Genomic DNA, 16,098 nt, shown 5'->3' with positions numbered 1-16,098 from the left:
TTGGACAAAACTGGAATACTCTGTGTTTTCTTTCTGGCTACAGCTGATATTTCTTTTCCTTAGCACTTTTTGGAAAGAGGATAAAAGCCATATTGGACTGAAGGCTAGTAAAAGTGCACTAAACAGTGCATTTAACACAAACATTTGTCTCCAGTTTTTATCTGCTCTCAGGAGCAGGAGAGAAGGTGCCATAAAATAGATCTAATACACAATTCCTACTGTGAAAGAATTCTAGCAATCTGCTTTAATTGGTCTGTGTACTAGAAAATACTTAAATAATTCAGTGAAAGTCTTGCTAAGGTCAGAGATGGGGATAGGCAATGTTTGACATTATCTGGATGAGTGACAATCGTTTGAGTCATAATTATTGTTCTTCTTAGTAGTAACTGTAGCAATTGGAAATGGAGTGCCAAGACTGTTTTTCTTGGATGAGCTGTCAGAAGAGCAAATTTGATGAACTAATGAGACTGTCACTGTTAAATTTTGCTGAATTTGAGAAAATTTTCTTTGAAAAATCTGTTTCCAGATAAGTTTGGGGTTTTTTACTACAATTTTTTCCTCAGGATTATTAGGTCTCACACTTGTGAAAACTCATTTTTTATGGAAGATGTAAATGCCTTTTATTTCACTGCAGCCCCCAGCAAGAGTTTAATGTAACAAGATGAGAATAATGAAATTTCCTTGTTGAAAAAGAGAGCATGTTAACTGACCTTAAGTATTTTAAAGTTTAGCAGATAAGAAAAGTATTTGTATTAGTGTGAGGGGTTTGGGAGTTTTGTGTTGTGGTTGTTTTAAGAGAAAACTTAGGGCAAACTAAAATTCAACTGTTTTGTTTTCAGGCGAGAAAAGAGATTTTCAAAATTCATACACGAGACTGGACCCTGAAGCCATTGGACAAGTTTCTTGAAGAGCTGGCTGAGAAATGTGTTGGTGAGTTTGAAAATAGTGTGGGTTACTGCACACGACTTGAGTCGTAGGGAACCGGAGCTTGTACCAGGCAGTGCTCGAGCTCCTGTGCCTTGCTGCAGAGTGAGGCAGTGGGGCAGCTGGCATGCCTTGGAAGCAAACAAAGTTTTCTTTTTTTCTCAGAACACTGACAGGGTTTGGGGCATCTTTCCCAGGAGCAAAGTTTTGAGTAGGAGGCTGCTGCTTAAGTGCAGGATATCAGGCTGTGAGCCACATAACAAAACTTCTCTGTGGTGCAGTAATTCTTTAAATTATTGCTTACCCTTTTAATTTTTGGCTGCATGCAAAGTCTTCCAGTGTTGCACTTTAGCAGTCTTGGCCTTGACTTCGGTGTTGCCTGTGACTGACACAACATGTGATTCATGTTTTGTTTATTAGGCTACTGTGGTGCTGACATTAAAGCCTTGTGTGCTGAAGCTGCTCTCTGTGCTTTGCGCCGCCGGTATCCTCAGATATATGAAAGGAGTGAGAAACTGCAGTTAGATGTCACTTCGATTAAAATAACAGCAAAGGATTTTGTCATGGCCATGCAGAAAACTGTTCCAGCTTCACAGAGGGCTGTGGCTTCACCTGGGCGAGCGCTATCATCTATTTTAAAACCGCTGTTGGAAAACACACTGCAAAGAATTTTACAAGGCTTGCAGAGAGTATTTCCCCACGCAGAGCTTGCACTAAAGAAGGACCAACAGCAAGGTATAACAATAACATCCATTTGTTTAAAATTCTGCCAATGCAAAACTTGTGATCTGTGCAATAACATACACAAACCCCTCAACCATGACAGTTTCATTTTATATCTGCATGTGTACAGCGTGGGATGGGAGCCGTGAGTGACTTGCAGTACACAGTAGAGAACTGTGTTCTCTGCTGGAGCACCCTGTTTCTGAGAGTAGCTAACATCACATCATTTGTAGAGATGGGTCAGAAGTTTAATATATGAGCACCTCTTTCCAAATAAATGCTTACATGCAAGGAGAAGAGTATTGTTACATAAATGCTTCTAATTCCTGTCTGAAGAATGTCAGAACCATGGTAGAAGTTGTTTAAGCTAAATACAGTTTTAGCTATCATGACTTTTAGCCATTATGGTCTCTTAACTGAAATATATGGGTCACAGTGTACACTTGCACATGAAATCAGAATATTTTAGTAGCGTGTACTTTGGGGCTTGGCTTGCATAGCATAAGTGAGCTCGTGGTCCTGACTGAGACAGCCCTGACCAGGTTTAGTTTGTCAGTTGGTGAGAACAAATGAATATTGATAAAATCTCCTGATTAATGGAGATCTGGGAATAGTTAGTTACCATGCTAATCCCTGGAGAATATCCTCCCAGTAGAGCTGGTAGATTGTTTGCATTGGTAAAACAGAGGCAGAAACCCACCAACACAATGAAAGCATGGGGGCTGGGAAATGAGTAGTTGCATCCCCTCTCTTGTCTGCCTCCCATTATCTCCTCCTTTGGTGATCTTTGAGGAGCCTTATTTAGAAGATAGGTGGTCTTTGTATTCTGACTGTCTTGTCATGGACAAATGGAAGCCTGTGGCCGTCAGGTTCACTTCATTTCTCCACATCTAGTGGGGGAACCTGTTCCAAAAAGAAGTGGCCTCATTGTGTTTTTCACGTGTCTATGAACTACAGTAGTTGTTCCTAATCATCTTTATTCTAAGGGAAAAAGCCTCTCAAGTTTTCGTCAAAAGAGAGATAATACCTTATGCAAATCATGGGATGTAGGACAGCTTTAGGTCTGGTAGAATGAACTTTTCAGAAAATAGCATTCAGTGTGTACTCTAAAATGATGGATTAGTAGAGAATGGTTTCCTGCACTGATTTCAAAGGTGTATTAATGCAAGAGTGAGATTTGGACTATTTAGGAAAGTTAACAGAGATCTCATGTCTTCCTGTTTTAGGAAATGATGTGATTGACACTGATGAGGAGTCACCATCAATTTTTGAAGAGAGGCCAACTCATAAAGTGCCTGATCGTGAAAAGGCAGAATTCCTCACTTTTAGCAGGTCCATGTTTGTCCCCTTTATGTTTATATTTTTAAGATGGTCAGGTCTGTAAACTGTTTTGTTGTGAGAGGTGCTGAGTGAAGAAGTGATGAGTGTGGAGGAGGTAATCAATATTTGCAAGAAGTAAGTGCAAAGATCCAACGAGATGCTAATGTTCTAACTGAGTGCACTGCCCTGACCCATCAAACTGAATGGTCCAACCCTATTTTCCCAAGTCAAAGTGATCCACAGATTATTAGAACATGCTGATTTAATTCATGGTATTCCTTGAAAGGCTCGAGCCCCAAAAAATGCACTGTCTGCCCTTTTAGCTTAAGAAAAAACCCTGTGGGTTTATGTAGCCATCTTTTGCCCTTCTGCCTTCCAAGACTGTTAAACCAGTAGCAGATTACGTAGCAGAAAAAAAATATGAATGAGAAATAGTTTGTTAAAACACTGAAAGAAAAGTTAACATCTGTGTGCCTATTAATCACTCGTTTTTAAACGTGTTTTCTTCTTGCTGTTCTAGAAATCCTCGTTGCCAGCCAACATCTTTCAGACCACGGTTCTTATTAGTTGAAGATCCAGGGTGTGGGCAAGCTTTTCATTTGGCACCTGCAGTGATACATGCCCTGGAAAGGTTTCCTGTTTATACACTAGACCTGCCTGCTTTGTTTGTTAGCACCACATCCCCGGAAGAAACATGTGCACAGGTATCTGTTTTTCTCTTTAGTCTTGTAGGATTCATGAACTGTATAAAAACTAGTGAAATAAGCAAAATTCATTGTTTTTGGAGGTGGCCTGACTTGAATGTACTGTTATATTTACTTCTGTCTGGAAATCCACTTTTCTTCTAGATGAAATGATACCATATAAAGATATTATATATAACCATGTTTTCCATTTGAAATGAAACAGGGAGGATGTTGCTAGCAGCTCAGCAAGAAGGGAGGTGCTGCTAATAAAGCCTTCTCTGTGGCAAGAAATCCTGTTGATCTCAGTGGGATCCAGAAAGTTTTTATTGCTTCTTAATGCTCTGTGCTCCCAGTAGATGGCACTGCATCAACCTGATGGCATCTTTCTGAACTTTCTGAAGCCTTATCTTTTATTATATTTGTAGGGCAGTCAAGGTTTTGGGGAAGTGTTTATTTTTTTTATGTATACAGCTTCTACTGCTGCAGTACATGCAGTAAAGGCATTGAAATTCATGTACACTGGTGTGCTTTCCTTAACTAGAAATATTAAATAAAAGCAGATTAGTGCTGTTTTCCTCTTTTCAGTTTTAGGTAGGAAATCCGTTTTGTATTAAAATATTTTGACCTCTAGTAGCAGCACTCAGGAGCTGTATGAGTCAGGACAGACATATTCCATGACTGGATACTCGTTTGTCACATAGGAGGAACAATTCCTTTTTTGTTGTGGGATCTTTGGACATGTAACTACCCTCTCTAGTCACTGCCTGGACATACCGCATGTGCTTCCCACCTTGCAATAGGAACTCCGTGAATATTTTTAATCTGACAGGGTCCATGGAGAAATTTGTTATGTGAAAGGACTGTTGACACTTCCCTCATGCAGTAGATGCATGTTGTCTTTTGTGACTGAGGTGCCACCTGAAAGCAGTGGCTTGTCCTCTTCCAAAGCACATCATCTCGTCTGGTGGATCCTTTGGTAATGAAAAGTTGAGTGATTTAGCTCTTCAGGCAGGCTAAAGACTGGTCACCTCTTAGAAAATGTGCTTGAAAATATGAATTGCAACCAGGTTTATTGTACTGTGCCAGCCCTTGTCTTCTCACATAGGTCTTTGTTCAGTCTGTGCTCCTGTCTGTCTTGGGTGTGTGCCTGCTCTGAACTGAAAATGCTGTGGTCACAAGTGTGGCCATTTCTCCAGGCTAATGCATCTTGCTGAAGGGTTAGTCCTGTTTTTTCAGGTACACCACCACATTGGCTGAGTTCTGAGGCTCTTTAGGAGTTATCTTACACCTAAGTAGTTTTGAAATGAGGTAGAGATTTTGAAATCAGGTAGTTGGTTTCTGTCTGCATAGCAATGTCTATATTTGAGTCAAAGTGAAATTTTACTTTATTGTGAAGGAGTTGTTCATTTATTGTTTTGTCTTGATGTTTTGACATCATGTGCTCCTCTTACATAAGACAGTTTGACTGGTAGTTATGTAGTAGCCTATTTTACATGATGTAGTTTTCTTAACCACGCTTTAATTTCACCAGCTAATGCAAGAAGCTCAAAGAACAGCACCAAGTATCATGTATGTCCCACAAATCCCTTTGTGGTGGGAGACTGTTGGACCTACAGTGAGAGCTGTTTTTACGACACTACTGCAGAACGTTCCAACGTTTGCTCCAGTTTTGCTTCTTGCAACATCTGATGTGCAACATGAAGATCTCCCAGAAGAGGTATTTCTGTCCATACTTTTCTTCCTTTTTCACTCTTCCTTTTTTGCTTGTTAATTTATAACTCCTGGAAGCCTGGAGTACTGTGCCTGTCTGTTATTACTTAGGCACCCAAACCCAGTCTCTTGAAATCTGCTTAGACAAAACAATGGTGAAAGCATTTGTCTGAAATGTTTTCTGAGTAAAGAGATTGACTTTGGCCCAACTCTTTCACCCTTCTCACACATTCATGCTTATTAGACAGATGTACAAATTTGCTTAAGCATTCATTTCAGTGATTCAGTATGGTTAGGTGTGTACTTGGTGAAGAATATAAGGTGCTTGAGATGTAGCTAGGAAAAAGATTGTGTTTCTGAAAACATTTTTACTGAAAAAGTACAGTAGTCACACTGTTACTGATGGAATATCATTTCAAATTTAAATAATTTCATAAAAATTTTGATTTCTTTATATGCTAGAAAGCTAGGATCCAAATTCCATTTCAGTAGCTTGGAAATCAAGTTTTAGTTATATTGCTTAACAAAATTCAGTAAGAGTACATGCTGAGCTTCCTAGACATCTCTGGTGGTACAACTGCCCCCCCCCAAGCTGTACTGTGATCTCAGAAAAAACACCGGAGAGTGTGCATTAAAGGAAGATGTTCAAAATGTGGGTATGCTGCTCTGATCATTTTGTCTTGGTAGCAGTAGTTTTTATACTATTAATAAATGCCTTCTAAATTAAGGAATAAAATTCCTTCCATACCTTCTGGTAATAGAGATGGGAAAATGGAGTACAACTTGGAAGCGCGCAACTTTGGACACCTCACTGAAATTAATTAAAAATAAAATTTATAAAGCCATCTTACCAAAAAGCTGTCACTGGTCAGCTGAACCTTGCCCGTTCCCTCTATTGTTGCCATATTCAAGCTAAAGGACAGCAAGGCAGGTAAATACAAAATAAGCAGCCTTGGAGGTGATGAATGTGACCCCTTTCTTAGTGGTTTATCATACCTTTTTTTTCATGGAGCCTAAACTGTAGAAGGTATTTCTCAGAGCAGGTGTTTTAATTTGCCATGTTATGAAAATCTAGCCTTTTAAGGCCAAGAAGATAACTTTTCATAGCTTGTCTTATCCAGATGAATATTCAGTTAAATTTAGGAAGGTACTCATCTTTTTGGAATAGAATATAAAGAATTTGTGTGGCCTTATATCTGAAATACCTTTTCTCCTCATGCTTTAGATAAAAGTATTGTTTAATAATGACTGTGAAGAAGTTTTCAAAATCCAGTGGCCTACCTGTGCTGAAAGAAGAAGTTTTTTTGAAGACTTAGTTATGAAGCAAGCTACTAAACCTCCTGCATCAAAAAACAATGCAGGTGAGGATATTCTAAGTATAAAATTTTGCTAACTGTAAGTTAACAGTGTTTTGCTTTGGGGGTAATTTTCTATCAACCATTTTTCATGGATTTGTATTTGAGTACCACCAATTGACTAAAATTTTCTGATTAATTGAAGCTCGGCGGCCATTGGAAGTCCTGCCTGTAGCACCACCACCTAAGCCTCGACAGCTGACAGAGGAAGAAATGAGACAGCTGGAGGAGCAGGAAGAGGATACGTTGCGTGAACTTAGGATTTACTTAAGGGACGTGACTCACAGACTGGTCATTGATAGACGTTTCAGAGCATTTACAAAGCCTGTTGACCCAGAGGAGGTAAATTATTGTTGATCTGCAATACCATGATAGCTGTGTGTATTCACAGTTTCTGTGTGTGTGTTCCTTGGTGTTTGTGTGCTCTTTCTAGGAAGAATTATCTCCGTTTTTAGGACTGTAATATTCTGAATTCCCAGGAAGCTGGAAGTGAATTTTGCTTTTACTTCTGTTGGCTCTGTGGGGCTCTCCAAGGTCTTTGAGTGTTTCCATTAGAAGGGACCAACAAGGATCATCTAGTCCAAGTGCCATTTACACCAAATGCCAATACAGTTTGCTCATGAAAAGGCTTTGATATGTAGGTGTGTTACAGCACTGAAAAGCAGAAATCTTTCTTTCTCTCTGTAACTATAAATAGTACTTCTAGGGCTGTTTTAGTAAAGCCTAAAGCTCTTTAATTATCTGTCAATAATTTCTGCAAGAACAGGAGTAGAAGCAGCAGTTTGCCAAATAAATTTTCAGATTCTATTCTCAGGGGGCTTTCCTTGGTATAAGATCAACCATATGGGCTTGTATGTGTTTTAATTCCTCTGTAAGACCCCAAGTCTTGAGCAAGAAGCTCGCTAAAGGGGTTTTACTTTAAAAATATACAAGGCTTCAACAATATCTGCCCTCCAAATATATTAGAAGAGCGTTTGGCTCTTTTAACACCTCAGAGAGAATGCATAGGAGAAAAGCTGTACGCGTTTTCTCAGAGGTTACTTTTACTGGCACACTTTAGAAAATAAGGGAACTTGGCAAAAGTTGACAGGGTAACATAGAACCAAAATAAAGCATTCTACAAAGCGTTGACTTAGCACATGCTAACACATACAACTTAGCAAATCCAGCCCATCTGGTCCTAAGTTGCCCAAAATATTAAAAAAGAAGAGTAGGTGAAGAAAAAGTAAAGAAAGAGAGAAAAAAAGAGGAATATAGCTACCATCTCTAGATCCAGCTAAATGAGTCTAGAAAACAGTGGGTTCACCATTCACAAAAAGGTGTGCCCCTTTTTCCCCCCCTGCCCCACACACACTTGAGTCGGTCCAAGCCACTAATGAATATAATAATCCACTTTCTCACATCCTCCCATATACTTTTATTGAAGCTGAGGCATGTACTTCAAAGTCAGCTGCAGTTTTGAGACAGCTTTGTATTTCAGCAAAGTCCTGTTCCCCTAAGCATCCACTGACTTGTCATTTCCTTTCCTTGTAGCTTCTGAGATGTGAATAATCTGAACAAACATAGATGTCCTCATCTAAACTACCCATTAGGCTTCTTTTGTGGTCTGAATAAAGAAATTGGCACCTCTGGGTCCAGTTATCTCATTCTAAAGTAGGTGCCCAGGACAGGTGTTTGAAAGGTGCAATTCCTGCAGCCTTTTTCTTGCTGCTAACAAAGACTCTCAGGTGACTTTACTGAGAGGTTTCTTTGTTGTTATTTTCTGAAAGGAAGTGAAATGAATATCACTCTGGGTGCCAGTTCCCTTCTCTGCCTCTTACGCTTCTGACCTCCCTGCCTTTTTTTTCCCTATCTTCTAGTCTGTCTTGTCAAAGCCAGGTGAAATAGCCCTTCTGTTTTCAAGGAACTAACTGGGTAATTTCTGCATCTCTGGATGTGTCATATTGGGGTTTTTAAGAAGTCCTTTATTTGACTTTATGAAAATAATTACTCTTCATGGCTACTGCATTAAATCTACAAGCACTTATGTTTCCTCTGTAGGTACCTGATTACAATGCTGTCATTAAACAGCCCATGGACCTCTCAACAGTTCTCTCCAAGATTGACATGCACCAGTACCCAACTGCAAAAGATTTTCTAAAAGACATTGATCTAATCTGTAGCAATGCTTTAGAGTACAATCCAGTTAAAGATCCTGGAGGTGAGGATGTGGTTTTATCCCTAATTTGTAAAAATTTTAAATGTGTAAATTGATAAATGTAATCTGTGGACAGTAGATGTGGGATTAGATAATTTTAAACATCCTCAAAGAGAATTTCTTGCCAGGTTGTGAATGCTGTAGCATTAAATAAACTATTTGGAAAATTGTGATAGACATGTTGATCAGTAACTGCTGCTTTTTGACTGTAAAATTTCAGATCGTCTCCTTAGGCACAGAGCTTGTGCCTTGAGAGATACTGCATATTCCATAGTGAGGGAAGAAATGGATGAAGATTTTGAGCAACGCTGCCAAGAAATTAAAGAATCTCGGAAGAAAAGAGGTATGTTTTGTGACACTGAGGATTTCAAGACTTGACTCAGTATTTGTAACCAGGCACACAAGACACAATTCTTTGCTCTCTCTTATTTATTGCAAGGTTCAGACTGTGCTTCCTCTTACTTCTGTGTAATGCCAAAGGAGGACTCTGTTCCTGCGTGTAAGAAAACAGACCCAAAGTGTAATGAAAAATCGAAGATGCCAGCAGTGCCTGTGAATGCCAGTACCCCCTGCTCTAAAGGCAAGATGCGTTTTATTCAGACTTTCTTGGAGAAGGTGCTGAAGGGACTGCTACATTCTCTGTTCTTGTGACCCAACATGTTTCTGTGATGCTTGGTTCTTCATGCCAGAGGCATTAAATTTATTAATATGTTTCAAAACATGGGTCATTCCTTCAGTGTGGTTATGAGGTTCAAGTGGCTGGTTGACATTGTAAGGCACTGGACCAACTGACATTGAATGGCTCTTACATTGCTACCTCTTGAAGTAAAAATGTTGTACATGGCAGTTTCTGAATACTTAACTAGTGTTTAGTTACATGAAACAGTGTTTTCCCCTTCCCTGCCCTCTTACCATGATTTTCAATTGAAGGGGGAAGGGTTAAAAAACAGGGGATCAATAATCATTATTTCTTCACTTTCTCTGTGGAAAGGACATGAAAAAACAAAGGCCCTAGGGTCTTTTTCAGTTAAAACACATGACATGGTGTGAAGTTTCCTGGTCTTGGTGGCATGTCAGGGAATTTTGCCTCTGACTTGACCCGTAGGCTTTGTGTGGTACTCCACGAGTACAAAGAATGGTGGGTTTTTTGGAAGACAAAAAAACAAGTTTGTTTTGAACAAGGTTAACTGAATCAGAAAGCCCATGAGGCATAAATCTTTGTGGACAATTTTTTTTCTCAGCACATATTCCTTTAAAAGTGTCTTTTCAACTCTTTCCAACATATGTATAGCTTCTGAAGTTTACAGATTTAGAGATTTTGAAGGACTCCTCTCCAAATGCTTTTCTGTTGTTCACCTGTATTAGATCACATACTAAGTCACCTAATAACCTTGCTTTGCAGTAATACTTCCTAACTAAAGTAAGAATTTTCTGCTCATAACAGCTTGAAGCTGATAGTTTTGTGCATGAAATTCTGTAGCTGACTTTTTTTCTTTACATCTAGTAGCAAATTGACCCCATTAAATTGCAACTTTTTCTCCAGACATATGTAGGGAGACGGACAATGGTACTTGAGCTCCTTTGGTCATTTTCCTTGTAAGTCAAGTAAGATGAGGATGCTGGATTGTGAAGGAAGAACTGTTATGGTAATGTTTTGGATGACTTTTTCTTGTATCTCTTTGTAGATAAGTCAAGAAGAAAACGCAAAAACAACAGAAAGTCGAGATTTGTAGCAAAGAGGAATGTTCAGTTCAATAAAGAGAATAAAATTCCTGAAGACCAAACTGAAGTAGAGAGTAGTGAAGAGTCTAACACGGATTGCACTGAATTTGCATCCTCCCAGGATGCTCCTATTGAAGAATTTGAAAATGTACTTCAAGAACGACAGAAAAACAAGACAGAAAATGAAAGAGAGAGAGTTCTCCTTGTGGCTAAATCTCCTTCTGGAAAGAAGAGAGAACAGTCAGACCTAAGAGAGCAGAGTGAAATGCCAGATTGCCAAAAAGCCGGAACTTCTGAAGATGGAGGTTCAAATGGTAAGTGAAAGGTCAAACGGGTCATTTACCTCCTTTTTCTTCCTGAGGAGGGTTATAACAATTACTAGATTTTAGCCTTCTTGAATTCTGTTCTATCTGCTGCGTCTCTCTCAAATCAGGACACAGTGTTTCTTGCATAATGGTGCTGCCCCTTGAGTTATGCTGGCCAAACTTGTGTTTTTCTGCAGCTGCTGGATTTCTGATTCTGCAGTTTTGTTTTTCAAATGGTATCTAATTGAAAAACAATCGTTGGCTTTCTTTTATTGCATGAGGATCTTCCCAGCAATAAGCAGTGTAAGTTAAAAGCTGTACTTCAAGCAGTAAGGACCCAGTCCTGTGTGAAATAGAAGAGACGAACTACTGTTTGCGGTGTAAGATGTGTTTCCTAACCTAAATTACTTTGGAGTTTTACTGTGCAGTGCTGTACTGGCAGTGTGACTGGTTTTTTTTCCTGGTTTTACCTGCCTTTTTGTCTAGTGCTTTTTTTTTTGTGTTTGCAAGTTTCTAGTTTTTATGGAGCAGTGACTTTTGCTAGAAAGAATGTAAAAGTCAAGCATTTATCAGTGAAAAATGGTAACAGTTCTGTCTCTGTTATTGCAGAGAAGTACTCTTTTCCAGGTACAGGATACTTCATTCATACTATATATTACAAATAAAGAGAAATCCCGCTTAAGGAATCTGTGTTGTTCCAGATTCATGGGTACAGCGTGTGACTCGTGCGAGATGTTCTCAGGTGGAAGAAAAACAGCTGGCTGGTGTCAGGAAAGCCGTGAAAATTGGCACACAGAGCGTGTTTGTGGATTACTGTGAGCTCAAAGTAAGTCTAAATTTCAATTTTATTAATACTGAAGTAGAACATTTTCTTGCTACATTTAGAATTGGAAATGAAATCAGTTGTTAACCAATGCAAATTCAAACAATTTATGGGAGGGATATATGGTTTGTGAAATAATTCAACCTGTAATAGACTATGACCATTATTTCCACAGCTGGTTAGACTGCTGTTGTTGCTTTTGGTGAACTAAATTTCAGGAGACTGGGTTCTCTCCCTAGTTTTAGTGTAACAGGTCTTGTTAAATTTTAAAATATCCCACTGACACACACTGCTAGTACCGTTGGTTATTAATGTCTTGGCAATTTTTATGATGGATTGGGCATTGTTTTGGTTTGCTGTTTGCACGTTTTCATTTATTAGGAATTGGAGAAAGACCTTGATTTTTAGCAGTGATGACTTTTAACCTGAAGTTAACCTGAAGTTTGGGTTAACCCAAAGCTCACCCTGGATAAAATATTAATACCTGCTTTTTCTCGAATGCTTTCAAAATCCAGCGTTAGAATTTTGCGTTCATACAGGTACAGTGTCACAAGGCTTTTCCAGTTCCCTGTAGGAGAGAAGGTGCTATCCTAGGATACAGCTGGGGAAAGGGTCAAAAATGGACCTAGCTGCATGGGGTTAAGCAAAGTTCATTTGCATGAACTGGAGAGGGTAGAAGAAGGACCTGGCCTTCTTCAGGAGATGTTGCAGTGAGGGAAATTTGGGAAATTGATAGGTTGAGGTCCTGGAGGTCAAATCAGGGCAGGCTGCTGTTTACATACCATGATGAGAAATGGAATGAAAAGAGGGAAACTAACTTCTTAAGGCTGGCTTCCTAAGCAAGCAAATTTCATGAGATTTTGTTCATAGAATCATAGAATATCCTGAGTTGGAAGTGACCCACAAGGATCATCGAGTCCAACTCCTGGCCCTGCACAGGACACCTCAAGAATCACACCATGTGACTGAGAGCATCATCCAAACACTTCTTGAACTCTGTCAGGCTTGGGGTCATTGCTACATCCCGAGGGAGCCTGTTCCAGTGCCCAACTACTCTGAATAACTTTTTGCTAATATCCAACCTAAACCTCCCCAGACGCAGCTTCATGCTGTTCCATTGGGTCCTGTTACTGGTCATCAGAGAGCAGAGATTGGTGCCTGCCCCTCTGCTTCCCATCGTGAGGAAGCTCTTCTTCCTATCTGCCTGTGTGTGTAGAGAATCCACATAGGTTTCTCTAGAGCCAGGGTGCTAATAGCACGTGCTAAGTTGTTGCCTGCTGGATAAGTTGTATGGTACAGCCCTTACAGATGTTCCAGCTGTGAGGACAGAGCTACAGTCACGAAATATGTCTTTTAGAAAACTTGTTTCCTTAACATGGGTGTCATTGAAACTTGCTGCTTGTGCCAGAGACCTTCTTTGGAACTCACCTGCAGTCAGTAAGCTGGGTGAACCTCCAATCTGTAGCTGCTCAGTTTTGTTTGGGGTGATTTTTTTTGTTTGGGGTTTTGGTTGTTTTGGGGTTTTTTTATAGTTTATTTGCTTGGTAATAAGCCTAGAACCTAATGAACACATGGAAGAGCATGCAGTCACCTATATGGCAGCAGTTAGAAATAGTTTCATGTAGGATGTTGGCCATGCACCTGTGCCATGTCCTACCTTTTCTGTTTGCAGCTTATCTTGTGCTATTCTGAACTCATATCCATTTTTTTTCTTCAGCGAGTGTTGCATTCTATCGCCATGCTAACTGAGAATGTCAGTATATTTCGCATGGAAAAACTATACGCTGTTCTTAGCCAGTGCATTTACCAACACCGGGAAGATGGCGACAAAAAGGAATTAGTGAAGGTAATTTCTTTTGTCTTAGAGCACTTTCTGCCATTATTACGTGTGTGTGTTACACATGTGTATGTGTGCCCTGTGAACATCACACTTACTTAGCATTACTCTTTACTGCTTAGTTGCCTCTGTTACAAGACTTGTTCATTTCAGTCTGGAAAACATTTATCCATTGTTGCATTTGGCTTCAGGGTTGGCAGTTCCAGCAGGAAAAGTCTTTAAGATGCTGGGTGCCCTCAGAGAGCCCTCTCAAAGTAGTTGACTAGTTCTGCTCCAGCACCTTTTCGAGGGTGGGGGGCTGGGAAAGGAGGGTGCTTTTCTCAGTCTGTCGCTTACTCGTTCTCCCCTTGTGGGCAGTCACACATGGTAACACTTGTATAGTATTCATTCCATTCATTCCAGAAAAGAAATTAATTATGAAACATAAGGAGAATTAGAGACTTTAGTCTCTAGTCTCACCAGACTTTCTTTTTAACTAGCATAGCTCAAGCATCTTTAATTTCATATGTGGGGAGCTTCCTGCCTCTGACGGTTTAAGAATGCTAATGAGTCAAATTCTCTAATCTCGTCCTCTAAGAGAGGATTTCCGACTTGTCAGAACTTGTCAGAAATATTTCAGAGAAACCCATGGTCCCAGTCAGGCATTCCCAGTATTGAGTTGATTTAGATAGGTTGGATATTCAGTCTTCAGCTTCAGGGTCCTGGAATCCATTTGTGTTTCAGGTGGTTGTGCCTAAAAATAGAAGAAATTCTTTATGCCTCTCAGTCTTCCTTAAAAAAACCAGGAAGCCTCTTCTCTTTGGCCCTGGTCATCTTGATCCCTTCTTCCATGCCCAATAAAGAGTTAGAACAGACACTCCACTCTAATTGTGCAACAGTGAGGATTATTTGAATCCAGGGATGCCATTCTGATAAAGGCACCCATTTCTTCTAGAATAATGATATGTTTTAGCATGAAAAGGGATTTGTTTGTTACCTTTGGGGCTTGTGTGCTTTTGTGACAGGACTTGATTTCTTTGTTTGTTTTCAACTTTTACTTTGAGCTTTGATGAAAAAAAATATCTCCTATTCAGAATGACAGCACAAGTCAGTCCAGGAGCAAGTTCTACTGTATGAAGAGAGAGACTTTAACAAGTATTTATTGAGAAAAGAACAGTTACAGCTTTTAGTTGTGACTCTTGGGGAACTGTCTTCTTTCTAATTGTTAAAAGCACCATTGATAGAGATCCATAGCCCCTTGGTACAGATCCCTGCAGTTTTTCTAGCCTACACTATTTTGGGTGCATAAGGATGTGTTTGAAGCCAATGGGTATAGAATGATGTGATGGCAGAAGCAGCTAAATTATTATTAACTACTGTATGTATATACAGATTCTTCCTTCTTTTGATGAAGAGGTAAACAGGGTTCTTAAGCTTCTATTCACATGACTCCTGATTTGTCTTTTCTTCTTCTTAGGCAATGAAGAAAGAAATTACAGCCTTCAGTGATCCGTGATACTTGATTTCAGATACCTGACTTCACATAGTCTGTAATGTTTCCTTTTGGTTGCATGCTTTTTTCTTTGCATAACTCAATAAATACTAGTTCTGCACATATATTTATACATATACAAAACAAATATATCTTAAAATTTATTAAGAAAGCTCAAATAAAGTAATTTAATGACTTTTATTTGAAATTTCCCTGCTATCTGTGTATATTTTTGTGACGTACTGCTGTGATTGCCTTTAGAACACAGATCTGAATAGATAATTTCAGTACCTTTCTTTAAAAGAAAAACTAACTTGAAACAAAGCAAGATTTACTACTGTTACTTTCTAAGGTAAAGTTTAGTTGTGTTTGTAATAATGGCAATCTTAATGCTGGAGAAAAGCATTTAATATCATTTGTTAGTTGATCAGGTAGCCTGTAGTTGAATTAAGTTGTAAATAGTTTTCTAGTTACCTGGGGAGATTGAAATCTGTTTATTACATAAAAATGAATATATTGTTTGCAATAAATATATTGAAGTAAAAGCAAAGCACTATCCTGTTTTGAAGATGTATTCCTTCTCAACCCAGCAGAGAAAATTTATCTGTTAATTTGATAGTTATTTTAAAAATGAGACCAAGTTTCACTGTATCACAACTTATACAAAACTTCATTCTCATAAAATATGTGGCACGATACTTTGCTGTTCACACACAGCGTGTGGTGATACTGAACGCTGAAATGTGCAATCCCTCTGTTTGGTTTCTTACCTATGTCAATAGTGTTCTTTTTTTGTGTCCTTCTAGTGTGTTTCTTCAAACATTTGTTCGTTATGCACATTTTCTTTTCTCTGTTTGGGTATTAATAAAAAATTAATGTCTTTTTAGTGGTGTGTTGTCTGCTCTATTTTAATCACAGAGTAATTTTGATCATTAATAACCTTGCATTTACAAGCCAGCACAGATATTAAGGTTTTTAAAGAAGAGGTGCATGTGAGCAGCTTCCTCTCCGCTCCTGGTGTATGG

General features: G+C 39.1%; 1 protein-coding gene across 1 annotated transcript in view; it reads left to right on the top strand.

Moving 5' to 3' along the window:
- ATAD2 (ATPase family, AAA domain containing 2) overlaps positions 1-15,959 on the top strand; it is a 29,619-nt gene extending 13,660 nt beyond the window's left edge. The window contains exons 15-28 of the mRNA XM_027684419.1: positions 840-930; positions 1,345-1,659; positions 2,874-2,979; positions 3,488-3,671; positions 5,185-5,370; positions 6,589-6,724; positions 6,864-7,060; positions 8,759-8,918; positions 9,136-9,258; positions 9,355-9,495; positions 10,601-10,951; positions 11,644-11,768; positions 13,483-13,611; positions 15,059-15,959. Coding sequence (XP_027540220.1) covers positions 840-930; positions 1,345-1,659; positions 2,874-2,979; positions 3,488-3,671; positions 5,185-5,370; positions 6,589-6,724; positions 6,864-7,060; positions 8,759-8,918; positions 9,136-9,258; positions 9,355-9,495; positions 10,601-10,951; positions 11,644-11,768; positions 13,483-13,611; positions 15,059-15,097 — 2,283 coding nt within the window. The 3' untranslated portion in view covers positions 15,098-15,959. The remainder of the gene's footprint in view (positions 1-839; positions 931-1,344; positions 1,660-2,873; positions 2,980-3,487; positions 3,672-5,184; positions 5,371-6,588; positions 6,725-6,863; positions 7,061-8,758; positions 8,919-9,135; positions 9,259-9,354; positions 9,496-10,600; positions 10,952-11,643; positions 11,769-13,482; positions 13,612-15,058) is intronic.
- The last annotated feature ends 139 nt before the right edge of the window (positions 15,960-16,098 follow it).

The sequence above is a fragment of the Neopelma chrysocephalum genome, unplaced genomic scaffold (assembly GCF_003984885.1).
Source record: "Neopelma chrysocephalum unplaced genomic scaffold, ASM398488v2 Primary Assembly neopelma1_66, whole genome shotgun sequence".
Lineage (NCBI taxonomy): Eukaryota > Metazoa > Chordata > Aves > Passeriformes > Pipridae > Neopelma > Neopelma chrysocephalum.
Note: the sequence above shows the minus strand (reverse complement) of the source record. Positions and strands in the feature narration are given on the sequence as shown.